The sequence below is a fragment of the Phytophthora cinnamomi genome (genome assembly GCF_018691715.1).
Source record: "Phytophthora cinnamomi strain GKB4 chromosome Unknown Contig16, whole genome shotgun sequence".
Lineage (NCBI taxonomy): Eukaryota > Oomycota > Peronosporomycetes > Peronosporales > Peronosporaceae > Phytophthora > Phytophthora cinnamomi.
In genome coordinates this window covers 1665057-1692497 of record NW_027150949.1, presented here as the reverse complement: position 1 = coordinate 1692497, position 27441 = coordinate 1665057, and the positions used below count along the sequence as shown (strand labels likewise).

The 27441-nt window shown below is 54.6% G+C and overlaps 7 protein-coding genes across 7 annotated transcripts; 2 read left to right on the top strand and 5 right to left on the bottom strand.

Annotated features, from left to right (window-relative positions):
- Window positions 1-2482: 2482 nt before the first annotated feature.
- IUM83_02555 (Pentatricopeptide repeat protein) lies at window positions 2483-4261 on the bottom strand (the record flags this gene model as incomplete). Its single annotated transcript, XM_067926481.1, has 4 exons — window positions 2483-2571; window positions 2651-2916; window positions 3172-4143; window positions 4227-4261. 4 exons carry the CDS (start codon window positions 4259-4261, stop codon window positions 2483-2485), a joined length of 1362 nt encoding a protein of 453 aa, XP_067796431.1.
- Window positions 4262-6689: 2428 nt separating this feature from the next.
- On the bottom strand, window positions 6690-15319 carry IUM83_02554 (putative transmembrane protein; the record flags this gene model as incomplete). Its single annotated transcript, XM_067926480.1, has 2 exons — window positions 6690-8831; window positions 13685-15319. The coding sequence occupies 2 exons, from the start codon at window positions 15317-15319 to the stop codon at window positions 6690-6692; spliced, it is 3777 nt and encodes a 1258-aa protein (XP_067796721.1).
- An 881-nt stretch (window positions 15320-16200) lies between these two features.
- On the bottom strand, window positions 16201-21067 carry IUM83_02553 (uncharacterized protein; the record flags this gene model as incomplete). Its single annotated transcript, XM_067926479.1, has 5 exons — window positions 16201-16487; window positions 17901-18650; window positions 19070-19126; window positions 19200-19229; window positions 20011-21067. 5 exons carry the CDS (start codon window positions 21065-21067, stop codon window positions 16201-16203), a joined length of 2181 nt encoding a protein of 726 aa, XP_067796433.1.
- A 182-nt stretch (window positions 21068-21249) lies between these two features.
- Window positions 21250-22899, top strand: IUM83_02552 (uncharacterized protein; the record flags this gene model as incomplete). The annotated part of the gene is made up of 1 exon (XM_067926478.1): window positions 21250-22899. The coding sequence occupies one exon, from the start codon at window positions 21250-21252 to the stop codon at window positions 22897-22899; it is 1650 nt and encodes a 549-aa protein (XP_067796730.1).
- Window positions 22900-23238: 339 nt separating this feature from the next.
- IUM83_02551 (uncharacterized protein) lies at window positions 23239-23861 on the bottom strand (the record flags this gene model as incomplete). The annotated part of the gene is made up of 3 exons (XM_067926477.1): window positions 23239-23445; window positions 23519-23565; window positions 23636-23861. The coding sequence occupies 3 exons, from the start codon at window positions 23859-23861 to the stop codon at window positions 23239-23241; spliced, it is 480 nt and encodes a 159-aa protein (XP_067796434.1).
- Window positions 23862-24598: 737 nt separating this feature from the next.
- Window positions 24599-25279, top strand: IUM83_02550 (uncharacterized protein; the record flags this gene model as incomplete). Its single annotated transcript, XM_067926476.1, has 1 exon — window positions 24599-25279. The coding sequence occupies one exon, from the start codon at window positions 24599-24601 to the stop codon at window positions 25277-25279; it is 681 nt and encodes a 226-aa protein (XP_067796722.1).
- A 706-nt stretch (window positions 25280-25985) lies between these two features.
- On the bottom strand, window positions 25986-26805 carry IUM83_02549 (peroxisomal catalase; the record flags this gene model as incomplete). Its single annotated transcript, XM_067926475.1, has 2 exons — window positions 25986-26577; window positions 26675-26805. 2 exons carry the CDS (start codon window positions 26803-26805, stop codon window positions 25986-25988), a joined length of 723 nt encoding a protein of 240 aa, XP_067796690.1.
- Window positions 26806-27441: the final 636 nt, after the last annotated feature.

Here is a 27441-nt window from a genome sequence, read left to right as displayed (position 1 = left end):
TGCAACGCGTAACACTACCACCATTAATTGCACCAACCACAACCAAACTAGCTCATGGAATCGCTATCCATCGCAATTTGTAGAGTACGAGGTACTGTGCGCCGTCTTCCTCTGTCATTTTCATAATCCCAAACGAATTTAGCGCATCTGCTTGGTAGCAGAACCTCCCGTCTTGCCAGGTGTAGCCGCTGAGCAGGATCATTTTGCACCGCAGCCCTAACGTTGTGTCAATATCGCATGGAGATATCAACAAGGTAAACGACCCATATATCCACCGCACCGAAATGAGAGCTCCTGCAGAACGTATTGAAGCGATCACGACTAGTACACCAAGGACGATGATACCATGTCCAACCAAACTCCAAACGTAGTATGACGCTGACTCCGCTACCGGTGTAGTTTCTTTAAGCTTCGAGCTGTTCAACGACGTGAGATATGCGTGCATTGCAGCCGAGCAGACAATTTCCCCTAACAACGCGGTTTCGTAATTGAAAAACAAACGCTTCAATAGACAGCGTATCGTTTCCCCCATCCAGTCCATGGCTTCCACCATCTCGAACATCATCGATAGAACACCAGAAAAGTTGTACCCGAGCGAAAAATACTGCGCTCTGGCCAGTAGTCCGTCCTGTGCGATCAGCATGAAGAGGTCGCCCATCAAACTCTCAACTAGGAGAAACAGCAGCACAGCGCGGTGGTAGTTCTTAGCCCCTTGGGGAGAAAGTCGCATGCTCTCTTGAACATAAACCACTGCATTCTTTAGCGAAATTGACTCGTTGAGATTATCGCAACGCTGGCCAAAACGTTTGCAGGAAACGAAGCTCCTCCGAAGCACAGTCAACCGATAAAAAATCCAAACTGAGCCAAACAACCCGTACCAGTACGACCGTCGATACACGGTATCGCCCGTGTCATCCGCCAAACCCGCGCCGTTGCTGTCGTAAGTTCCGGCTCCACGAACCAACACGTACCCAATGTTGTCGTTCGCACAAAACGTCCCTGTTGCTTCCTCGTAGAATGCATAATACCCAATACTCCCGTGGTAAAAGTAGTACGTAAGGTAATAGCTGTTGTCTGCGCAACTAGCTGGCGTGGTCGACGACGGTGGTACCAACTCGGATCCCAGGATGTATGCACCGTGGATATTGTATTGGGGCACGACAAAGTGGCAAACACGCCTCTCCTTCTCTTCGTAATAGTGCGTGACGCCGACATGCCACCAGGTGTGTGCGATTTCAAACTCTTCCATCGGGCACAACGACTTCAGGTGGACGGTGTGCTTCGTCACCGCCGCTGGGACTACCAAATTCTCTGAGATTTTATGCGGGGTCACCAACTTCAGGTAAGTTCTTGCTTGAAGAAGCATGGACAACAGTCCGATCCAGAACCACACAACCAGTAGCTTCCTCCGGGCTGTGAAGAATGGACCTTGATCAACTATCGTTGTCTGTTCATTGATAGCCCGAGGGACGCCTTTGTAATCGTCCACGCAGTAAACCGCTGCGGAATGCCTTCTGGAGCCTGACAGGTACCGACTGACGCTCGTGACCGACTTGACCCACTCGCCGTTCGTGGCCATCATCCGTGTTAAGTTTTCCCAACGTACGTCCGTCAATCAACGACTCACATCCGCGATGCGGTCCCAGAGGGGACCGTGATAAAACCGCCAAGACGCAAAGTGGGATGACGAAACATGACAGCCCGATATAGTGTAGTGCAGAGGTTTCCATTGTCATTGTTGCTGTATCTCAAAGGCAATCAAAAGTGTTAGCAGTGCTACAGGAGTTGAATCCATACTAGTGTAGGATGACAACAAGCAACCCCAATAGTCACCTGTATTCCAAAATAGCCATACTCCATCAAGCATTATCGTCGAGAACGTAGTATCAGGCTTCGTCAGCTTTATTACCTTGGTCCACTTCACACAGAAACTCATCGCGCGCAAGGCAACGCAATAGCTGAATGGTGCCTCGCCCCGCGGACTGGATAAGACTGCACCACTCAGGTGTACGGGCGCCGTCATACGGTGCCAGCAGGTCTGCAACGTTGAGACGAGCATCTTGCACACTTTCCTGTAACTCCGCCACGGTCGAATCTGTCAAAGTCTCGGAGGATGTTGACTTGTCGCCGGTATCATCTGAAGTTGCGTTTCCTGGGACCAATCGTAGCGACGGCCGCTTTGCGAGCGCAATCGTAGCGTCATGCATCGCCGTCTCCTCCGCAAATGCCACTGTCCTAGCTGTCAGCGAGCAGACATGACTCGCGACGCACGATACGCGCCAATCATTTCGACTTGGGTCTCCGAATGAGAGCTCAACTTTGCCGTTGGTTGCAACCTCGAGTGAGACCTTCGACCACTCCAACCGATCTCGCAGAGCGATTATCACCGCCCGGACTTCGTCAATACGCTTTGCATCACGGTGGAAAGAATTGATGTCGTCGTCCGTCCAGGCGTAGATATCGCCGAGCCGAATGATATGATCTAGCGCTGGTCGGGGCAGAACCAAGCTATCGTCCGGAGCTTCCTTAGCTCTCGATGCGCCTGCGGATAATACCACAGGGGCTGGTCTCCTGAAGCCCCCGGGAGGAGGAAAGTGTGTTCTTAACCTTTGGAACTCCTTTTGCTCCACCGACTCGGCATCAGTCGTACCTTGGGGATCATTGTCATCATCATGGTACTCTTCGTCGATGGTGCTGTTTTCGTGACCTGTCTCAGTGAACTTTTCTACCTCCTCCTCAGAGTAATCCTCTTGTCCGATTTCCTCGCGAAGCTCCAGCGAGCCCCACCACGCAGCAGAACGCGTTTTTCGGTCCATCCATCGAGCGAGCATCATCTTGTAGACCAAATCGACCACCGCACCCAAACTGCGTTTGATTTTCCTCTCGAGGTTCCCAATATGTTCGATCCGCATCGACCTGAAGTCGGAAGTGCCCAACCGAGACGCCCGCCATGCGAAGTCTACACTGCATAAATGGAACCCAATCTCGCCCAGCACATCTTTCCGTGGTATTCGTCTGCCGCCTCGAAAAGGTTTCCCTCTTATGGGAAATTGAGGGAGAAAATCGCAATATCTCTCTCTCCGATCAAAGCCAAAATACTTGTATCTGCTACTATCTCGGTGCCGCCGCCACTCATCGATGTACACCAGCAGCTCAGGCGTCCACTCGTACGTCTCCTTAACCAAATTGTCCTCCGAGTACGCCAACTCACGACGTAACCGTAACCGATCCCTTAAGTCCGCGTCATCGCGCAGCATTCCGGCTGTCGCCTTCTCGCTGATAATGCCCGCGTGAACGTTCGACTCGTCGCACCCCATCGCCAGTGCGTACAAGTGTAAGATCAGAAAGTGGAAGTGCCGCGCTGCTCGCCTCGTGAGAGCCAGCGTGAACCTGAGTTTGTTCCAGCCGTGGTGGATCCTCACGAACGAGTCGTTCCTGTTCTTCAGCGCGAACGACCTCCTCTTGAGCTCCCGGAAGAACGGCGCCATGCTCTGCGCGATGGTCGTGAGTCTAGTCGATGCGTGGATCTCCCACTTTCCGTGCAAATGCGGCGGTGGCGGGCGGTACAACACCTGCAGGTAGAAGAACGGGTTCGCGTCTTTCGTCGCCTTCATGACGTGGTGCAACGCCGACCTCGTCGGCTTCAACTCTTGCATTTCCTGCTTGGCAGCGTCCCCCACGTCCTCGTACAACCGCCACAGCACCATGGGCACCCACTGGAACCTCATGGGCAGCTCCTGTTGCTCCTGGATCCGCTGCCGACGCTCTGATATCAGACAAGTTGCCTTTTTCATGAGACGAGGCAACTTCCTGAGCACCTTTTCGGTGCGCCTAGCCGCCGGCTTCTTGGCGTTGCCCGTCTTGTGCAGCAGCTTGTCGGTGCGGCGAAGGAGGCTCATAACCTGCTGCGGGTCCATTTCTTCTATTTCCGCGGCAGAGAGCGCCTGGACGCGCGCGGTCTGCTCCAGTGCGACATGCAGGCGGCTGAGTTCGTCCGCTCTGGCTCTCTGGGCCTCGTACTGTACGTACTGGCGTTGGAGAGAGCGCTGCACGGAGGCGAAGGCGTCGCCCACGTCGGCGCAGAGCTGCAGGCGTCGGGCCACTTGCCGCTGCTGGCTGGAGACCGCGTCGTCGTCGCGTTTCCTGTGCGCACACACACACACACGGGTGTTAGGCGCACGAGAGCAGCAGAGAGGCAGGAAGCGTTGAAGGCGGGGATGGAGTACCGCTTGGAGCGAGAGGAGGTGTTGCCTTGCACCATCGGACTTGCAATGTGATCGAACCGGGCAGTTTAGTGACGTGGCATTTTGGCGGGGATAGAGGTGGCGTCGTTTTATGTCGCGGCCTTATGTTTTGGCGGTCGCTGGTGCAGTCTGGTGTCAAGCCCCCCCCCCCCCCCCTCACATTGTGGCGTCTAATGGACGCAGCATGACAGAAAGGGGTTGTACACCTTCGGCAAATGAACTCCATTGCGGAAATGTCCTTCATCAGCTTGATGTAAGTACGTCCTCGAATCGAGGACTTCGATTCATAGGTAAATAAAGCTTACTGCTCAATCCAATAAACCCGCAATTTTGATGTTATGGGTGGGTGGGTATTTTGAAAACCCCATAACCCAAAAAAACCTTTAACCTGCTTTTCGGACACCGCGTCGAAAATCGTGCAGTATATCGTACAAGCAACTGAATCACTTGCTTGCACTTGAAGAAAATGCATTAATCCTACAACCCAGTATCATTCAGCAGGATATTGCCACGGACGGCATGGCTGACCTGCATATCGGCCGAGTTGCGACAGTTACCCCAAACCACGCCAGAGATCACCAAGTGGCTCCGATTCTGTTGTCGGTTCCGTGCCCGCGCTAGTCAACGAGTTCATCCTGCCGTCGACCATCGACGCCGCTGTTTACAACGACCTGCGGCACGTATTCACAGCGTTCGAGGGTTTCTGGCCCTGTACAGTCGGCGCCATGGACGCAACTGCTGCCCTCGGACGCCTCGACATCCTTCAGAGGCTGCATGGCGAGCCAGACGAGGATCGGCGCGGCGTCTAACGGCCAGGTGGAGGTGCTACAGTGTTCTACCCGAGGCTCCAACTGGGGCTGCAGGAGCTCACGGAAGCCACGCACCACAACCACCTCGAGACAGTCCTGTTCGCGGTACGGTCACACGCCGATATGGCTCGGATTGGGAACAGTTGCTAGTGACGGCGGCTGCCAACGGCCATGTTGCACTCGCTCCATTGAGACGAACGGAGCTCTCGTAGCAGCAGCGGGCAATGGCTATGCGGCAATGGTGGGTAGGAGCACGCACGGGAGGCTTTGGAGAAAGCTCTGGAGGGCGGACACATTGGAACCCGTCGAGCTGCTGGTCGAGGCTGCTGATGAATTTGAGGTTATGTCGGTCCTTGGGAACACGGCGGCGGTGATCGCTGCGGACACAACGCGATTGATACTGCAGAGGCTCCCGCTGATCGACAAAGTGCTTGAAAAAGTGTTCTCAATGGAAACAACCGGGCGAAATCTAACGTGAGGAAGCAGTCGGCTCACCAATCCGATCCAATCTGCAGTCACTAGCGCCATGATCGGCGCTACAAATGCTGGCCGGATGGAGATACTCAGACTACAAGCAAAGGAAAGCGCTTCGTACGTGGGTGGCGTTCTGTGTTATGCAGTGGTTAACCGCCAGCGAGAATTCGAGAAGGTATTGCTAGAAATGTGTAAAGCCAAGAATTGGCAAACGCTCAGATGGAATATTTGGTTACGGTTATGCTGGAGCAAGCCTTGACAAATGACGATTTGGAGATCTTGCAACAGTGTTTTTAAAGTATGGCAAAGTCGACGTTCGTGATGCGCTGGCTTAGGACAGCGGTCAGGTACACCTCTGTAAATGTGGCCAGTGTGCTTGTTGACAAAAGTGAGTCTGCAAGCGTTGCGGTGGCTTTACTTGAAGCTGCAAAAACTAACATGGTGGAAGCCTTGCTTGACTATTCTGATCACCGGGGCGGTCGAGAAGCCTCAACGAAATCCGGCATTAGACTTCTAATAGGCTTCAACAACCGGTGGTCATGACCAACTTAACTCCTCGTTTTATTTAAAAATCTTCCGGTATTTCTACCCTGAACAAGTGGGTTAATGGAGCCTGTATTTGTGAAAACGACTGAAGATTCGACCTTACCGAACACTGGCCCTGCTCGCTATAGGTTTGATCACTGTTCTTCATCGCCGCTTGTAGGCGGCATTGATAGTGTGGCGGTGTATTTGTTCCTGTCGATCTGATAATTATCATCCCGATGGAAAGAACCCTTCGAGAATAGCTTTTTGAGTTGGGGTTCACGTGTTGAGGAAATCTCCCTTCGATAAGAGCCTAGTCACCAGGCCTGCTTTTAAATTAACGTATCGATAATTAGGTTTGTTTTCTTTTACAGCTGTACCAATATAATTTTATTGCCATTTACGTTGAATTATAATATTCATTCAAAATTTAACGATGGTTGCATCCTGGCTTGCCAAGAGGCAGAAATGGCCAGCTATTTTCGCTGTGACCGAGGAGTTCTGAAAGCAGTGCGAAGGGGAGGGGGACACTTTCCGTGCGTTGCAAGTAGCCTGAATCTATTCATTCTTTGTTGTAGCTGGTAGCCTTCATGGCAGCGTCGGAGGAATTAAAATGATAGAATTTGCGTTTATTCATCTAGAGCAGCACCGATACGTTCAGGCGCCACAAATCCGTCCACGTGAAGGTGTCAGGATACACCAACCGTGCCGTATCCTTAACACCATTGCCCTCCACCTCATACGCGTACACATTTCTGAAGCGGGAGCGAACCAGTTTGATCATCACAATTGCTAGTAAATCCTTCGAGCCCACCAGGAACTTACCATTCACGATGACGTACCCCGAGCAGTATACACCGTCCGCCGATGCGAACTTCATCCCTTTGAAGTAAACGTAGTTTTTGTAGTCTGAGATGATACCGAAGCGGGTTTGCAGCTCTGCACCCGTCGAGATTTCGAAATTTGTCAGGTGTCCTTTTAGAGCGAGTGCTGCTTTCTCATTTCCTGATCGATCGCCAGTTTGGGCCGATTTGAGGTCGATTTCTTCGGGGTAGAAATATCGATAGAACTTCCGCAATATGGCATAGTTTGCGATTACAACTAGCAAAATCAATCTGGGGAAAAATGAGGTTGCGATGAAGTTGGCACTCTTTGTGGGGATCTGGAAGGCGGACCAGAAGTCCATTGGGGACATCGCGTTCACCACAGGCGGCACCCACTCGTCACCAAGGAGGAAAAGTTCGTTGGAATACGAAACTACCCCATTTAACACTGCCGACGAAGCACGCAGTATGCTGAATCGATAAGCATGAACAATTTCGAACAAGAAGATAGCAACCCCAGGGTCAATTCGCTCTCGAATAGCTGTACTGATCAGTGCAACCAAGCCGAGGTACACAACCAAAACGTCAGCATACACCAGCTCCTTGTGGATGAAAACGATCTCATTGCCCGAGAGGGTGGAAGCGTTCGACATGCTCAGCTCGAATACTGACCAGAACGAGTCTACAAACCACGAAATTAACACCAGAACGGCTCGTCCAACGAGTGTCGTAGTTGACACAGACGAAAAGGGATCCCCCAACCATACTTTGCCTGCGCGAATATTTTGGTAGCTTATGATGCACAGCACGACGAGAGAAAAAATCATCTGCATCCCAAAGAAGAAGTGGAGCCCGTGCACCCAAGCCCATGCATCTGTAGTTGTTGGTTGTCCAAACCACTCCCAGGTTGTCAACGCGCTTTTCGCATCCACTGCGTTTTGTAGTGTGTACATGTAATTAATATTCGACTGCACGTCGCCATCGAAGAAGCCTCGTTTCCTGGTTGTAAGCAAGTCCATAACCGGTTCAGTGAGCGGATCTTGGGGCACACTACGCAACTCCAAGTAGCTTTCATTTGTTGTCCCCACGAACTCGTAGGCCACAAACTCAAGAGAGCGTTGGTACGGATAGGTCGGTGCTACCAGGTAAACTTGTTCCGGGTTGCTTTCTTGCATGTCATGAATTACTGTGAGCATTCCTAAGAGGGCCGGTCCATACTTGCTGTGCGCGCGTACTTCGTAGTCTTGCACAGATAGCGACATCATTATCATGTACAAATCACTAGGGTCTTCACGAGAACGAACCAAGTTGAAAACGCGCGCCGATGACCGATCACCCTTCGTCAGCGGCGTAAAACTACAGTCCACCACAACCACCACGAGCTCGAGTTCATCGAGAATAGTGATGTTGTAGCTAGTGTCGTTCACCATTTCCAAGTATTGGTGGGTCAAGAAGCCGTAGTTGTACATGTCGGATACGAAAAGAGAAACCTCAGAGCAATTGTCGACAGAGGTCTTCGTCTCAGACTCGAGAAACAGCACGTAGTCACGCGGCGTTGTATCTCCACCTAAAACATCCTGCACCAGCGGACTGTCTCTCATAAGGCCGTCTCCAACGTAGCCTCCAATTAGTGACGACGTGAAAACTCCAAAAGATTGGGTGGGGTTCGACATATCCCTTAGAACCTCCATCGTGCGCCAAGGAGCCATCATGGAGATGTAAATGTACAAGAAAGCAGCCGCGATTACCACAAGCCGGCGAACGATGTTGAAAACTTGCCATTTCATGATATCCCGCTTCTGCTTGGTCTGAACAATGTACTGCTTTCCGCGGCCAACGGCTGCTAAACGTACTGAACGGCGCTTCGATGCGGTGGAACCTTGTGGCTTGACTTGCAGCTTCGGTATCGACGAACTCGACATGTTTCCTGCCGGCATCTTCCTAGATTGGTGTCGCTGCCATTACCAGAGTAATGATAATAGCCAAAGCCGTGCAGTACGGGCAGGACGAGATCTATTGTTGACATCCGGGCAAGAATGAAGTCCTATAAACAACCAATATTAATATCATGCAGAATGATCACAGCAAAATTTGCAAACGATTCCTCCTCCCGTGCTTCTTGACCTATACACTGCAAATTTTAAAAGGAAAAAGCTTATGATCACCGTGATATTTTCTTTTCCTTTCTTTCCTTACCAACGATCGTTAAAAGCACTAGCAGTTCCAACTACGCAGTCAATGATCGAAATGGTTGGATGAGGTATATCGGATAGCGATTGTCGCCGAGGGGGTCCCAGTCCTGATCGTTCTCCCCACACAATGCGGTCCGAGGAAGTTTAGTGTGATTTCCACCATCGCAGACAGGAGATCCACTCAACGATATGGATTCCCAAACGGTCGTACCCACACAGGCAATTCTGTCAGCTGAGTGAACTCCAAAGACAGGTAGGAGATGTGAAAGTCGTCGATTCGAGCATCCGGTAATTCTCTCAGGGGATTTCGAGACAGTGATAAATCGTAATAGTACTTTGCGGCCGCTGTGAGCAGTACGTCGCTAGGCGTTGTCTCGATTTTGTTGTCGATCAGCGAAAGCTCGCCTAATACCGAGAGGTGCTTGAACACGCTGGGAAAAGAGCTTAGTTGTGCGTGCTCAATGTATATAATAGCGACCCCTCTCCATGGCTCCATGACGTCTTCGGTAATTGTAGTGAGATTTGTGTGAATAAACTCCAAGTCAGTCAACTGTTCAGGCAGCGGGGACTGGAGCATTCCAGGTGGAATAGCAGTCAAATTCACAAACACAAAGATAACGAAGAGCATATTCTGGTGCAACTGAGCAGAAAGCGCGGCTTCTTCTCCCCACCTCTCAAGCGTTGAGTTCCAAAGTTCAATACCGAAAGTCACGAATGACCGGTGGGACAATCAGACGTGGGCAATGCATGAACGTGATCCTTCGCAGAACCTCGCGTTCCAACCAACCAAGGCTGTTCGGAGGAGGGGTCGGCACGTCCGCGCGATAGCAGTTATACTTGATAATGGCACAGCTGAAGTTCGAAGCAAGCCAGGGGTGCATGTGCTGTAGACACATGCTTTCTTCTATCACCCCAATATCGCCGCTCACGATACCATACTGTGCTTTAAGATGCAGGACGAGGACAATTCCTCCGGTAACAATGAAAATTGAAGGTAGGGCGATGCGATGAAGTCGAGTGGAAGTATTCACGCCAGCGGTGGTGCGTGCCAATACACGGAACGTAGCCGTCGTGATGCTTGATGCCTTGCCAGAGTGACTTGTTGGAGGTTCGCTCGTGATGTTCGCTTTGGGGAAGGCGGAACCGGGTCGTGTTGAATATAACAACGTCGCAATCGCTTGCAGGCAAAGAAAGACGCTCACGTGGGGCACCACTTTGATCAGCGCGTTCGTCCATGACAAGAAGAAGAACACTCGATTCTCCAGTACAAGGTTGAGACATTCCGTATCGCCGTAGAGCAAAGTGTCTGGGAAGCTGAGGTTTTTGAAGTCAAATTTCAAAGCGTACGGTAAGAAGATGGCGCTTGGGAGGAAGATGGCGGTCGAAGTAGAAATCAATGTGTCGATAACAACCGCTACAATCCGAATCGATCTACGTGTTATAGTCACAGACCCGGATCGCAACAGCATTTGATGGATAATGAGAGCCGACCAACAGTTGCAACTACGAGTGCCACCTTCGTATGGTTTATCCACGGGCGCGTAATTAGCGTGCTGTACAAATACGCATTCGGGACCTGCGTGACCATTTCCACAATCTTACGTATCGCGAATATTCGCGCATAGGCTGCGTTGCTTCTGTTTTCATCATGGTAGCGCCAGCCCTCTCGAGATTTTACCGATCGATATTCTGGCCAATATCCCAGCTTCCTCACCCCAAAAGAAACGAAACTTACAATATCAGCGCTCAGATTCACCCGTTGGATTGTCAGGCGTCGAGCCGTGATGTATGCTCCAATGTGATTGAGAAGCTGAACCCCGTGAGCTGCACCCAGGACTCCGAGCATAACGCCAACAACTCGGAAGTGTCTGTCACGCTCTGGGGCGAGTAAGTTTGCAAAGTAGTGGAGATAATCATTTTCCATGATCCGGTAGAGCTTGGCGCAAGATAACAAGAACGTAGCACAGAGTGCATGCAGAAATACCATGAATGCCCAGAGTGCGGTGTATTCATGCTGATGCAGGCTGTCGTTGGTATCAGTCCCCACCGTTTCTCGAATTTCTTGGAGGTGGGGACTCGACACGGGCATCACGCGAGCCATGGTTGAGGTTCCTTCGTGGAACGAAAATTATAAAGTGCGCTCACAATAAGACAATACTAGAACTGTTCTTCTTTTCTTATGCTGTCAGACTCCAGTAAATGCCAGAAATAATGCACAACAGTGTGTCTTCAGGTTTGTACGAGGAACATTTGGCCTAACCTGGTTAATGTGCATGTTACTGAATCTACAAAGTAGTGTAGGTCACGTACAGTACCGGTACTGGTACCGGGTACTATAATGCTATACTTTGGTGGAGACTTGTGCGATACATACAAGTATCTCTCTTCACCTAACGTTAGTAGAAATCACGCAACACGCATTGAAGTTTGTACGCTACCTCGGCAGCCGTCGGGCGTTGTGCAGGGTCCAAAGAAGTACAAGAGTTGCCCAGCTTTACCATTGCTTGAGGGCAGTCCCGCGAAAATGTGACTCGAAGCGTCCCAGCAGCTATGCCCTGCATTAACCGTATTGCAGGCACCGCTGCTTTGACTACTGCAGACTGCCCGCCGGACATGGTTGCACTCTCTTGGAAATACGGTCGTGAGTGTTTGTCGAGTTCCGACAGTACAACACCAAAAGAAAAGATGTCCGCCTTCGCGTCGTACTGCATCCCTGTGATAACTTCAGGCGCCATCCACAGACACGTTCCCACCCCAGCCGTCATCGTTTGATCCACGTACTCCCGCGAGACACCAAAGTCCGTCACTTTTGCTTGCAAAGCACGATTTAGAAGAATATTGCGGGATTTCAAGTCGCGATGAAGCACTGGCGGCAACAAAGAGTGCAGGTACGTAATAGCTTCGCACACGTTCATTGCAATGTTGAGTTTGTCAATATCGAAGCCGACTGGGTGCTGAATTCGCTCGTACCGGTCCAACAGCGAGCGCAGATCTCCTCCATCCATGTACTCCACCACCATGCACACGTCCGCCAAGGATTCCCATGCCACTCCGACGAGGTTTACGATGCATGGATGCTCCATCGTTGCGATCATCTTCGCCTCTGCAAGGAACTGATTGATCTCCAAAATACTCTTCCGGGATTCGGGGAGTAGCGTCTTGACAGCAACTTGCCTGCTCTTCCAGGTGCCAAGGTGCACTAACCCATACGCACCGCGGCTTATGACAGTTTGTATTGTGATGGAACTTCGCGGAATCCGAGCAGCCGTGATCTCATCGTCTGTCCACAATCCTTGCTGCTCCAGACTACTTACGTTCGTGACTGTCGAGGAAAAGGCATCGCCGTGTGTGGCGCCAGGAGCGGCGTATGTCGTGGCTTCTTGTCCGCCTCGCGAACTACTGAAACGAGTTCGAAGTCTTGTGAGAAAATCTCCAGAGTTTTCAACCAGCGCCGTAGTAAAGTGTGGATCACCCGCAGAGCGAAGACCGGCGCAGACAGCACACACGCGCATCTTCTTCCGTGTCAGAGAGCAATTGTGGCAGATGATCTGGAAGCATACGCGGCAATGGTGCTTGCGTCGGAAAATTGTAAAGTGTTTGCTGCAGATGAAGCAATTCAATTGATCTTCGTCGTTTACCCATGGCGAGCGAGTCGTCGTTGTTAATGAAGCATCCATTGGGTGACGAACTTGCGCTCTTTGCGACCCTGTCCGATTCGATGGGAACGATACTGATATTGGAGCTGTACTGGGAACTCCGGCCGTGGTCGGCCATGAACTCTGTGTCGACTCAGTTTCGGGTTTCGCCTGGCCTGCAAATGATGTATCGTGGATCTCGGTATCTTCCTCAGCGCTGGCACGACGCATACGGCGATAGCGAAAGCGGCACTGGAGTGTTCGTACAGCATTGACGAAGCGCAAGTACTTGTTACGCTGGCAGGCTGTCAGCAGAAAATCCAGCAATTTTTGGGTGGATGTGTTGCGCAGAGCTTCGTATCTCTGTTGTCGTCTCCACTTCTTGTAGCGAAACACGATCTGTAGAGTTCGAATTGCTCGTTGAACACGCAAGTAGCGCCTGCGTGCTGTTAGACCGAGTAGCGTGTAGAAGGCTTTTGTTGATGCGTGCCGAATCCGATCATTATCCGACGACGTTCTCTTAGAATGGCGTGGATCCTGGTTTTTGTGACCGCCCAACGCTACCATCCAGAATGGTTCACCAGGAACAGGTCCTCCGCATGCGAAGATTTGAAGCTGTTTGATCGCATCGACGAGGTCCATTCGCCTTGAAGGTTCAAAAGCACACAAAGCCAACACGAAACTCCATTCAATGTCGCTCGCGAATTGTTGCGGCCGAGGAATAAACTGTCGGTGTCGAAGATGATCCATGACGGCAGCGTCCGGGAGGTAAACTCCCCATGGAACATCGTACGTAAGGGCCTCCACTACACACATCCCAAACGAGTACACATCTGACTCGAATGTTGGAATCTGACCGTTGCACCCCAGACATTCCGGTGCCCTCCACCGAATAGCGCCTCCGGATCCTGTAGGTTTTGACCCAGATGATACAAAACTGAATCCAAAGTCTGTCAACTTGGCTATGCCTTCGCCACTTACCAGGATCTGGTTGCACTTGAGGTCTCCATGAACGATGCCATTCTGATGCAGATACTCGAGCCCCAACGCCGCTTCGAGAAGCTTTTTCCAAGTCAGTGTCCGTCCTTCCGCCTTCTTCTTGTCCAGATAATCCACCAAATTACCATTCGTAGCCTCTTCGCAGATGAAAAAGCACGGCTGGCTGTCGTAACAGGCGCCAAAGAAGTTTACAATGTGCGGGTGGCGAGCTCTGTGCCAAATCCGCGCTTCTCGCAGGAAAGATTTCTTCTCAAAAGCCGAGGTTACTGTCACGCACTTGATGACAACTTTCGAGCCTCGCCACACCCCTCGATAGACTTTTCCGAACGACCCCGAGGCGAATGGCTTGGGTTGCCGCTGAACTTCGTGGCGAGGAACAAACCACTCGGGGATCTCGGGAATGGGAGCGCCAGACATTCGAGCGATTCTCTTTGAGGCTGATTCTAGCAGCTTGTGAGATTGAGCACTGTATCTCGCCTTGTGGCGGATACTCTCGCTGTTCAACAGGAGCAGAGCCCCGGTCTGTGAGGCTGCGTCAGGCAGCTCACGAGATAATTCGGACGAGTTTGAACCCCATGAAGTCTTCAGTCGGTTCTCCACTTCCAGTACTGCGTCATCCCAGCGCTCTCTCCAGTTCGTGAGGATAGAGATCGACTGCGCCGGGGCTACTGGAGCAATTATCGCATCAATTTCACAGTGGAAATCTCGTAGAAGCCCGAGGATAGTGCGCGTGCTGGCCAACCTGACAACGGAGGTCTGCTTCGTGTGTTGGATCAGAAACTCATGAAAGCGCTTGGTGACACCCTGAAGACTCGTTTTCGTCCGAGTAAACGCAGCACTTTCGCTCTCTTCAACCAGCACTTGCACTCTCCGTAGCCGCTCCAGCATGTCTTCGCAGATATCCTGTGTCTCCTCCATTCCCCCACACAGCTCCAGCAAAACTGGCAGTAGCACCGTGACACTCCGTTCTCCACCACAACTAGCCGTCTGCTGGTCATGTCGATCCTCCCCAAAGCCAGCTCCTCCGTCCTGCCCCTCAACCTCCTCCTCAGGCTCTCGGACAGGAGCCACCCCGACCCAGTACGAGGAGACCCATTCCCCCACGCCGCGAACAACTCGCCACACTCTCCCATGACCTCGACCGGTCTGCAGCCGATACCCTTGGATCACCTCCGCGATCTCCCTCAGTCCGTCTCGACAGGCCAAGCCCCACGCCGTGACCCCCGCCTCGTTCCTCGCCTCCACGTCAGCACCTCTCTCCAGCAGCAAATGCACCAGCTCGAGCTGTCTCGCCAGCACCGCCACGTGCAGCGGCGTGTCGCCGTCTTCGTCGGCACAGTTGACGTCTGCCCCCTTTTCCAGCAGCAACCGAGCCGCCCCCGCGTGGCCGCCGAACACTGCGCGACTCAATGCCGTCTCCCCCCACCGATTGGCGACGTCGATCCCAGCACCCGACTCCAGCAACAACTCGAGCAGATCCGAACGAGCGTCCGCGGCCGCCGACGTCAAAGCCGTCCAGCCGTCCTCGTCCTTGGTGTCCACGTCTTCAGCTCGAGCCAATGCAGTGCGAACAAGTTCCAATTGACCGCTCTTCACGACCCCCACTAGACCGACCATGGCGGGCTCTCCAGCAAGGTCAGGAAGTGGCAAGTAGTGATGGGGGCCAGCACTGGTAACTGATCCCGGCCTAACTGTATGGGTGCAGTGCACTGAACGCCAGCTCTTGGCACAGAGGCTCTCGGTGCTTTATAAGGGCTGGACGATCGCGTGGGCTGGGTTACCGCACTTGCACGTAAATGTACAAGAGCTCGGCCGCACACAGGCCCTCCAAGTGCGTTCGATAGACTGTCACATCCGGAGGAGGAATGCTTTGTCTAATGTTCGAGCTATTCGGCTCACGACCATGCTAGGCTGCTGGCAGTCCGAATGCATTAACTGCTTAACCATTCTTGCAGCCTTGGTGGTAGGCTGGATACCTCGAATATGCCGACGGGTATTCTTCCTGCCGCCGAGTGCTTGAGTAGCTTCGTTACTGCTGTGATTGACTTTAGTTTCCCACATATTATGTGGAATACCATTTCGGATCAATTGTATATTGTCAAGAGGATGGATATTCTTGCCGATTAGAACCAACCCGCATGAGCCGTCCAGCACTCTGCAAGCAATGTACACAAATAAATCCCGCTAGCACTTCCAAGCTTTTAGGCAATTCTTGAGTGATTTCGCTCCACGCGATGATCCAACTGCTCCCCCGAAGTCCAGTGTGGGCATCCTCACTTTCAGATCTAGCAGCGGGTGTAGCACACCTAAATACCGGTCATCGAATCGGAGTCGCTCAACCAGCACGACAGAGAAGAGAAGATTCGTACACTAGCAAACGGCAAACGACGAGAAAGAGTAGATTTGGAGCTTCGATTTATAATCCTCGGGCACCTTACTCGTTCATACGGAACAATGACACCAATTTAACGCGTGTCTCTCCAGCTCCTATCTGTCGATTATCGCCGCTGAGATCCGTACATGTTTCTGATGTTGCGGAAAATCTCAACCGATTGTCGAGCAAGCTGCAGAGACTGCGCCTGCACCTTTTCGCGCATCCGAGCTGAGCGCGGTCTGTGGCCGCAAAGCGCCTGCATGTCCTGCTTCGTGACGGCCAGCAACTGGATCAGGTCCTTCAATTCGGGTTGGTCCACAGAAATGCCAGCTTCAAAGCTTGTTTCCTCCTGGGCACCAGTCGTGGAGCTGGCCGCGCCGTTTCGCATATTTCGCTCGTGAGCAGCACCCACTGACATTGGTTCATCGTCGGTGCGGCCGATTGGTGCAGCTGCAGTAGTCTGACACGAAGGGGTCCTTTCCGTACTAGAGGGGTGTGCGCTCGGGTTTGCCTCGTCGGCCTCAACGTCTTCTTCTAAATACGTCAGGTGCTTTCTCTCGTCTGGCAGTTGGCTGGATGCGGAGTGTAGAGCAAGTTTTTCGGTGCCTACAAGAGCGTCCCTAATCAGCATCTGAGCGCGACTCACGGCCGCAAGGAGCTGCTTTGTCGCTGCGTCGACCAATCCTCGGTCAGAGTCGCAATCGCTGCCGTGGCTAGCAAATCTGTAATTCTGCACTTCGTGCTTCAGCATGTGATTTGTGACGGCCGAGAGCGTATTCACCTCGCTACGAATAGCGTACACATCGCTCCACCTCAATAAATAAGATACCAGCGCTTGCTGGTCCCACGTGCAAATAGTTTCTGCACATAATAACTGGGACGACTTCAGATCGGATCCATCGATCACGTCTTCATGAGGATTGTGAATAGACAGCGCGGTAACCTTTCGGTTCCAATATTCCTCAGCAAGACGCTGTTCCACGATTTCATCGGCTACTAATTTGTCGACAGTGTTTGGGTCGCGATTTGATTCCCCACCGCCAGAAATGGTCTTCGGTGGTTTTGGTGCTCGTGATTGTGCCATGTTGTTTGGATTCAGACTGCCTTGGCTTCGATCACTGTAGTACGCATTGAACTGCGTGAAATGGACGCGTCGAAGCTGATCGGGTTCGTCCAACAAGCGTACGGCCCAAAGCGCCTGCAGGTGGTGAGCATAAAGCTCCAAAATCTTGAGAATGCTGGCGGTTACGTCCGTCTCGAAAGATACTATGCGCTCCAAAGGTACTGCCTCGAGATTGTCAGTCCATTTGAAGTCGTTCCACAAACATACGATGTTCAACAGTTCGTCGCAGATACAACGGAGCAGACCGTTGCTGTCGTGCTCGAAATCAAATGCCAGGCGCTCGACTCCACGAAAAAAGCTGAGTGGGAACAACGCTCCTTCCGAAACAACCCCAGAATGACTTTCATCTAGCACACTTTTGCTGTTATGTCGCTTGGCCTGGCCTTCGCGATAATTGTACCCCCAGATATCAACGCAAAGCAATAGCTCAGGAAAAAACTCGTACGTGTCTCGCAGAAGCTCTTCGGCTGGCTCATTTGTACTAGTCAACTGCTGCTGTTGCGGAGGTTGTTGCTGTTGCTGATACTTGTGCGGCACCACAAGCTTTAATCTGGACTTATACACTCCCATCTTCCGCTCGAAGTGGGAGTTGTTCAGCGCGATCGGGAGCGAGTCGACCTCTTTGCAAGTCGTCTGACCCTTAACACAATAAAGATGCGATACCAGCGAGTGTAGCTGCATCGCTACAAGGTGCAGCTTACGGATAATCGAGTTCATCTTCTTGCGGTTGAGAACTTCCTTGCCACCGCTACTACGAGCCAGCGAATAAGCCACGTTATCGAACGATTTCATGCGTGAACTGATTTGCGATACCAATTTCCGCTCCCACTTCAGCGCTGATGCACCTCGACATCCAAACTCACACGCGTGGGGAGGTGGCGAGTGAAAAGGTGGCGACTCATCCGCATCCCTGGAGATACGAGTCGGGTGCAAATAGTAATACGGGTCACCCTTCGCAATTTCATCCATAAGACGCTTGTGCGTCACCCTCATCACGTATGACTGCGGGTCTGACGTACTTACCCTAGCCAAGAGCGACCATACGAAAGGTGGCAACTCGCGCGGCCAGCGTGGAGAAGCTCCTTCTTCCAGTTTCACACCCAGAAAGTCACCTCCAAACTTCAGGTTGGACTTCTTGGGAGAAATTTGCGCTACAAAGTTCTCTTGTTCGTCAGAATCAACCGCCGGATCATTTGGAGCAGCCTCTTCAAACAAGCCGTCATCGTCCCAGTCCATATCAGCTGCTTCATCAAGATTGTTCTGGTTCTCAGTGGAGGTTGGTCGAGGTGTGAATATGTTCGCAGTCGCTTTCTTCATAATTCCAATCGTTGCTGTCACAATGTTCACAGCGTTCCTGGAAAAGTTTGCCTTCTCCATACCGAGAACACGCTCCAAATCATTCTGTAATGATTCAACTTGCTGCTCAAGCGTCTGATCGTTCGCTGCCAGTACTTTTTGCAGACAACTATCCAACCCCTTTAGCAGATCTTCCTTTCGCGATTGGTCCATTCTACAGAATCGAGAGCCGATCTGACACTGAAGGTCATAAATAATACCACACAACGCCTCCAATCTGTGGCGATGTTTGTTGTCACTTTCCAGTCGACGATATTTTTCTTTTTGAGTCGTTAACGACGTCTTGGCGGAGACGAAAGCTGCCTCTTCTTGATTCAACCTTTTCAACGTGGCAATAACGTGGTTGTTGATCCGAATGCTGTCCGTGACAACATCTTCAGCTGGGCAAGCAGCGTTTGCAGCAGAAACCGGTGCGTGGGTCTGAAAGCTACTGTCTTCAGCAATATTAGATCGTGTTTCGACAGGTTCACATCTTCCAACAGGGGTGCGATCGATGGCATTGTTTGCGACACACGATGGAGGGCTAGCAATTCGATGTTCTTCTTCAGCAAGAGGGTAGTTTCGTGTTTTCCTGTTCGAATAATATCAAAACAATGTTGTCAGTACTGATTATGGTAAGTATTTCTAGCACAGTGTATGAATACCTTGTCGGGGAAGTTGCAGCAATGTCTGATCTTGGCGGTGGGTAACCAACCGCATTTTGGGGCGGTGTACTCGCATCCAACGGCACTATTTCGCTTTGGGACGCTCGTTCGATCGATCCGCTCTGTTGGGGCTCAATATTTGCCCCCACTTCGGCGACAGTACTCCTGCCATTTGGACTAGAATTTTCCTGCTCTTCCTCTGTCACAGAAATGTTGATCTCAGTACTGACCGATGGTCCTGTCATCACTCCATCATATTCGTCTGTTCTTGCACTCTCGTTGGCGTGAGAGCACTCTTCGTTTCCGCCAGCATCGTCATTCTGTATCTCGCTCGGGTTAGCTACATTATCGACTGGACCCCGACCTGTCGCGGCATTAGTTTCGTCACGTTCAGGAGAAGTGTCACCGGTGCTCTCAGCGACTTCATTGAGCTGGTCCATAAACGTTGTTCTCACATGACGACAGGAATCGGGTGGGATAATATGTTCCGTGTTGGGCACCCCCACCACAGCATCGGCATGTGGTTCATACTCAAGAGGGAGCTCGTCTCGGGGGATCCGACGTCGCTTGTACATCCGCTGATGCTCAAGTGCAGCCGGACTGCTCCATTGTTGGGAACTCACACTATCAAATCGTCGTCTCCGGCGTACAACCGGAATCTCCACATGGCGATACTGAGGGGGGTATCCATAGGCAACAGCCATTTCTTCGTCATCGGTCATCCATTCGTCCTCGTCATCCTCATAGGCGTAGTCATAGTCATAAATATACGGCATTCGTTGCCGGTAAATAGGTGGCGGTGGTCCTTCACCTCGCATGTTGCTAAGCGGACGCTTAAGACTTCTCCGAGGTGGATGAATAGGCTGGTGCTGCTTCGGGACGTCTACAAAGTCCGGCGTGTCGTTCGCGCCGGCATTCTCGTTCGTGAGTTCCACTGCTTCATCGTACGGGGCGAAATCCCCCTCATTCTCCTGCGCTTCGTCGCCGAACTCATACTGACTGTACTCTGGCTGTGCAAAGTGGCTCGGTGGCCCCTGATAAATATGTCGCGGTCGCGTCCGCGCGATCCGCTGGCCCTGTTCCTTCCCCTGCGGCGACGGCGCCGCGTACATCGGGTATCCCGCGTCTCGCCTCTGCGCCGCATACGCTCTCGGCCCATGCCATCGCGCGTGGTCCGGATACCGCCGCACGCGGCGTCGAGCCACAAAGTGCGGCGGCGGAGGCTCGCTCCACGCAGCGTCGGCGGCTGCCGCGTCGCCCGCCGGGCGCCTCGCCGGCATGACAAACTCGCTCTTCTCGTCCGCCTCCACGTCCCTAAACCTCGGCCGCTCGCGGCGCCCTCTCGGGCCGTAGTACAGTCTCTGCATGGGCCAGTCCGGCTGCTCCTCGTCCCTCTGCGTCCACCGCTCGTCGGGGACGGCCGCTCTCCTGGACGCCGCCGCGTCCGCCAGCGCCTCCTGCCGCTCGCGGCCTCTCGGGGGCGTCGCCTTCTTCTGCAGGTGCGTCTGCACCCTGTCCACCAGCGCGCGCAGCTGCCGCGTGGCGTCCTCCAGCGCCTCGCCCGACACCAGGAAGTCCATCACGAAGGCCTGCGACTGCGGCGAGCGCTCCGCCTCGCCGGGCGACAGCGCGCAGTAGTCGATGGCGCAGCCCGTGGCGCTCACGATGGCGCCCACGCCGCGCCCGCCGCGCTCCCCGTACAGGAACGGCACCAGCAGCTCCGGGTGCACGCGCGTCGAGAGCCGCACGGGGCGCACGCGGGGCGCGCGGCGCGCCTGCTGCGCGTCCTGCTCGACCGTATAGGGCGGCTGCGGCGCCGCGTCGTCCTCCGTCGTCTGCGTCTTCTCGGCGCCCGGAGCCGCCATCATGATCCGCTGCCGGCCAAGCGTTGCTTCTTCTACCGTTCGGGCGGTCAGGGCGAGGAAATATGGGGTAAAGTACATCAAAATGACCATCACTCTGACAAACCCCGTTTTTTACGACGCGTAATTACGTGTGTGTGTGGGATGGAGTTTTTACGACATGGCTACAGTTCAGTATCCTGACACGCATGAGCACGTCGACGATGGAGGAGCTGCGAGACGTGCTGGGCGCGAGCGACAGGCAGACGCAGCGCTTCCTGCAGCCGCTGCTGCCCCTGCGCGGCGTGCAGGAGCTGCTGCTGAGCTTTGTGCGGGACGCGTCGCGCTCCTTCGAGGACTGGGTGTGGGACCCGCAGGTGCGCCAGACGCTGCTGCGCATGCGCGACGCCGAGCCGCACGCGCACGCGCAGGGCGAGCTGCTGGACCAGTGGTACGCGCGCGCCGCCGAGGAGAAGATGGACGCGCTGGCGCTGCAGAACCGCGACGACGACACGCCGCCCGAGCTCCTGCAGGAGGCGGACGCCGCGCAGAGCGACGGCAAGCACAAGTTCAAGGAGAAGAGCTTCTACGCGGCCCGGAACGCCTTCCAGCGGAGCATCGAGGCCCTGCTCAAGCACCAGCAGAGCGAGTACTATGGCAGCACGGTGTCTCCAGCCGACTGGGACGACCTGGACCTGCAGGAGCGATACGTCACGCTGTGCAACAATGTAGCCATCTGCGGCATCAAGATGAAGGACCTGTCGCTGATCAACGAGTACGCGGGCAAGGCGCTCGCGGTGGACGAGGCGTCCAGCAAGGCGCTGTACGCGATGGCCAAGCTGAGGCTGCTGGAGCATAGGTACACGGAGGCGCAGGAGGTGCTGGACACGGCGTTGAAGTTCCACCCGGGCAAGTCGCAGTACTTGAACTTGCGCAACGAGATCGAGGCGGTGGAGAGGAAGCAGGCCTTGAAGCAGGCGGAGATCTCGGAGATCAGAGCGAAGCAGTTGCAAGCCGCGATTGCCGGCGGAGCGAAGAAGTCTTCGGCGCCTCTCGAGATGACGACGGAGGAGCGCGAAGAGCAGTTCAAGCAGGAAACGCAGCAAAGGGTGGATTCGACTCCGCTGCCGACGAGAGAGGATGATATGTTTGCTGCTGCGAGACTGAACGTGTACTTCATGAAGATCAAGCAGAGGATGATGGTGGATATCCAACCCCGATACAATGCTGACAAGGGAGAAGAACCGCTCTTCGAGTGTACTATTGTGAACGGTGCGACGGGCGAGGTGCTCGCGACTGGTGTCCAAGCTGTTTCCAAGAAAATCGTGAAGAATGAAGCGTGCAAAATCGTAATCGAGAAGCTGTGGCAAGATAAGCAAGCGGCTGGCAAGCTGGTTCCAGAGGACTTGACGTACCTGGAGAGGTTCGAGCGTGCGAAGGCAAGTGGACAGCCGCTAACATCCGAGCCTGCAGTCCAAGCAGCACCGCAGAAAATACCTCAGAGTTCACCTCAGTTGCCGACAAGACTCAGTTGGCTGGAGCGACAACTCCAGCCTTTACCTCTGCTGAACCAGCTCACTCAACGTGGAGTGCTGCAAGCCCGCTTTGACATTGAAGATGTATCGCCGAACAAGGAAGTCACCGAATTCAAGTGCACAGGCTTTCTGAACGGCGAGCAGATTGCCGTGGCCACTGCTATCAGCAAGAAGAAGGCCCGTGTGGAGGTTGCGGAGCAAGTGCTTGCTGCTGCGTTCGAGAAGAACCTGCTCATTGTGTTCGACGGACCTGCGGACGACGAGAATGAAGGCGGGGCCAAGGACCAAGAAGAGGGCAAGGAGACGCCTGCGCACGGAGGATGAAGTTAATTTATTTGCGGTATGAAGAGTGCGGGGACAACTCGCGCCTGTCTTGGCGGCCTGCTTGTCGTTCACGTGGATGCGCGCTGTTCCTGCGTGGTCGTTGCCGAGAGGTGCTTGCCTGCCTGCCTGGTATGTTTCGTTCCTCGTGTCGTGTCCTCGGTCCGTCCGCTTCAAATATGAATGCTCGTCTTTCGCTCTATATCGCTGCTGGTTGTGATGGTGTGCTCGTCGTGTTAATCGTTTGCTTCTCGTTCTCCACTGCTAATCTACAGGTTCGGTGCATCTGGGCGAGCGCTGGCCGCGCGTGCACCCTAACTAGAAGTGCCTTGTTCCAGGCGCTTAATCGGCGTGAACGTCGAGCGAGAGCTGATAGACCTTCTGTGCGCGTCGTGCGCGCAGGAAGTACATGATGCTGGTGCCGAAGACACACAGGTACAGGAACGCCGCCAGGAAAATGCTCGTCGCCAGCGACGACTTGGGCTTGCCCTCGGGCGGCCGCACCTTAATGTAAAGCGAGTTGCTGCTCACGATGCAGCCCACAATGAGCTGTCCAACAAGCACCATCACCAGGTTAGCATCTCATTGCACGTACTGCCACCATCGAATCACCACTCCTTACCAGCAAGAAGAAGCCGGAGAACGAGAAGATGGCGCAGCAGATAATACCTGTTCACATACACGAGCCACAGTTAATGCCACCGAATACGCAGCAGAGCGCCAAGGCGACGCAACGCACCAGGATGCGTCTGCGGCCCTTGGCTGGAGCCCTGGGCCAGCAGCTCCTCCAGGTCGGCCGTGTCTCCGAGGTCGCTGACGTCGCTGCCGGGCGAGCCCACGTTCAGGTGCTTGAGGTTGGCGTAGCCGGCCTTGCCGCCGCTCACGACGGACACGATGTCGGTGCGGTCAAACGTCGCGGTCATTTCCTTGCGCAGGTCCCCGTAGGCATCCTTCAGGCGCGACATCACAGCACACAGCGCTCGAGCGGAGGTCAGCACGGAGGAGCGGGCGAGCGACTCGGGCCGGCGGCGCGTTGCGTTGTGGACTGTGAACGCGGCGCGGCGCCGGCGCCAGAATTAGCGGCGGAAACGGAGGCGCTTACGACTGAGCCCGAGCGAGGGGGCGGCTGCGTGACGGCTATTTTTCCCTGCGGCGCTGCGACGCGACGGCGGGCGATAGGAATAGACCGCGGTCGGGGTGAATCACTCGCGGCGGACGCGAGGGCGGGCGGAAATGGACTGCGGCCTGCTCTGCCGACGTCACCTGGTTGCGTTGTGCTTTGCTGGCTCCATACAGACGATGATCAGTAACGATCTGGCTGCTGCGACAGAAACAGCCGCTCGCAATTTGCCACATTCAACTTCAGATAACCATGTCAGTACTATATCGCGGCGAATGTGACGGTCACATACTGAAATAAGGATTATAAGAGAATATTGTGCTGCTATAGAAAGCATGTCATGTGTTGCGCACACTGTAGTCGGTGGCAGCAGCTCGTGAAATCCATCCAATCCGTCCTTGACAGCACATTCGCGCGCCGTTCATTGGCGGGGTAGTGCAAATGTTCGGGCATTCCCGCGATATTCGCGCTACGCCGTCTTGATATCCTCCTCCCCTCTCGTTTCCATCCATTGCACAGACAGATCCGGGATCCGCAGCCGTGCATCTCCCTCGCCCCTAGACGACGCCCCCCACGCCCAGCATGAGCACGCAGAGCAACGTGTTTTCGGCGCTGCAGCCGGAGAAGCGCAAGAAGAAGACGGCCGAGCCGCCGCAGAGCAAGATGTTCGCGTCCTTCGTGAACAACCCGTCCACGTCGGCCTGGGGCGACGACAGCGACGACGAGATGCACGTGGCCGCGGCCCCCGCGGCGGAGCAGGCGGCCGAGGAGGAGGAAGAGGAGGAGGAGGAGGACAGCGACAGCGAGAGCGAGGAGGAAGAAGAGGAGGAGGAGCAGAACGACAAGTCCGCGGCCGCAGCCCCCAAGAAGGCGGCCGCTCCGGCCCGCACGCTGTCCAAGAAGGAGAAGAAGGAGCTGGAGATGAAGGAGTTCGAGGCCGCGCTGGCCGACCTCGGCATCAAGGCGGAGGGCGCCCCCAAGAAGGACGCGCCCAAGAAGGAGGAGAAGAAGGCGGAGGCGCCCGCGGACGCCGGCGCGGCCGACAAGAAGAAGAAGAAGAAGAAGGGCAAGAAGCCCACCAAGGCCGCCGAGCCCGAGACGCCCGCCACGGAGGTGGTGGACATCAAGGCCGTCATGAAGACCAAGGGCAAGAAGAAGAAAGCGGCCGAGCCCGCCGCCGTGCGGATCGCGCGCGAGGAGAAGGCCAAGGGCAAGGGCAAGGGCAAGAAGGACAAGAGCAACTTCAACGAGTTCTCCATCTAGGTAGGCGGAGAACGCGGCGCGCAGTAGGTGGCTGTGGCTGGCCTCTAGGAGCGGAGGTGGAGGTGGAGGTCCGGCCGGGACTGCGACGGAGTGGAGAGACAGGAAGGCGCTCGTCACAGCAGCCTCCGTCGCTCGCTTTCGAGCAGCCGAGACGACCCGGAGTCAGTGAGTTCGGGAAGCTTGTCAAGCCAGCCAATTGGTCCCTCACCAAGGCGCGCTGCCCTCCCAGGTGCTTGCTTGCGAGCGACGCGCCTCTTTTTGCCCTTCGCCAGGAGGAGGAGAGAGATGTAGAGCGCAGTTGGCGATAGACACCTCATCAACGATCAGAAAAATATAAGCAAAACACAAACGAGTGTGGTCTTGGTGGCGGGACGCTACTTGAAGTGATACACGCGAGGATATCCACCGCAGGCTGGCAGCACTTCTATATGCGCGGGATGGAGCTCTCCTCCGAAGACGCTGGATAGTCTGGCTGCCTGCCTCCGAAGCTGCTTCTCTTGACGCGGGCGAACGCTAATCTACATGTATTCCTGCCGATTAAATCAAATCATACTGTGCGTTCGTTGCCTGCAGGCGGAGACCAGCCGTTCAGCTCCAGTCGAGCCGAGTCACGCCACACCACGCCAAACGAAGGCAGTCGCTGCCTCCCAGCTCGATATACATACCTATCCTCTGCTCCTCCGTCTTGAGCCTATCGTCTTGAATTTCACGCGACCTCGACCGTGGCCGGGTGCATCAGGTAGCTGTACTCGTCGGTCGGCAGCGACATGAGATGCCAGGGCGTGCCCGGTGCGGGTGCTCGTCGGCTGTACCATCTCGCGAGCTTGCTGAAGAGCGACGGCGCCTCCTCCTGTGTGTGCACGAGCTGCAGTTGCCACTGCTTGGCGGCTACGACGCCCACCACGACGCCTGTCAATAGTCCAGCCACGAGCTGCATGGGGCCGAACAGCCCACCGTCCTTGCTGCTCCAGAGAGAAAAGTGGACCGTGGGGATCGTCAGCTGCGCCACATAGCGCTTGTGGCGCGTCATGGCGGCGTTCAGGTTGGCCACCACGTCCTTGGCCACGTCTTCCAGGCAGGACGAGGACGAAGAGGAGGACACGGAGGAGCTCACGGACGCAGCGTCCTCCGAGCCGCTGAGCTCGGGGGCGTCGCCGAGCGAGCCGCTCCGCCGCCGGGGGCTGCCCACGAGCAGCGGGTGGGTGGCGGCCACGGCGGCGCGCAGCATCTCGTAGTCGGCCAGCGAGTCCACGCGCAGCCTGGGCACGTCCACCTGGGCCAGCACGAGCCGCAGCACGCTGAGCACACGCAGAGATTGAGATGGGTCAGCTCGCAGTGCAATGCAACGACGGCAAGTTATCAGACGAAGAGGGGAAGGCGGGCGAAGGGACGCACTGTTCGGCCTGATTTGCGCGGTCGGTGGCGCGGCGCGCGCGGTTCTGGGCCAGCAGCAGCGCGTCGCTGATGCGGCGCATGGAGCTCATGTCCAGCTCCGAGGCAGTGCGGCGGTGCGCGGGCTCCGGCATGGCGGCGATGGAGGGGGCGGGCGAGAGAAGGAAGCGAGTGCGCGCGCCGCGGCTGGTTCAAGTATGCGGCGCTTGGCGCTGCTTGGGCGAGTTTTCTCAGGGATTTTCGATGTGGGATCGGCCCCCTCCACACCGCATGACGATTATAGTTGCATGCAGGTATATCGTTATATAGAGGTATAAATAGTTTGAAAAGGAATGAGAAGTCTGGAAGGAAAACTTGATATTACTGTGTAATAGAAGTATTGGGCACCGCGGGGGGAACAGCCTGCCGGCTGTTTTATGCCGACAAAACAACCGTTTCTCTGCTGCATCACAGCGTGAAAAGCCGCACTGCAGCCTGCAATTGGCTGGGCGCCGGACACGTCGAGCCGAGTGCACAAACCTACACGACTGCACAAGCGCACGAAGCTCCGGACGTCGCTCGCTGCCTTCGCCCACGAGAATTTTTCGCCCTCGCATCGAACGCAGGTGGTTGCGGGCTCTATTGCTTTGCCGGCGTTGATTGCCAACAGATTTGATGCGTGCAACACGCCACATTTCGCTACGAGTCGGTTAGTGGGGATGAACAAATGATAACATGCACTTGGGTGCATCATGGGTGAAAACGCAAGATGCCACTGCAGCAACTGCAAG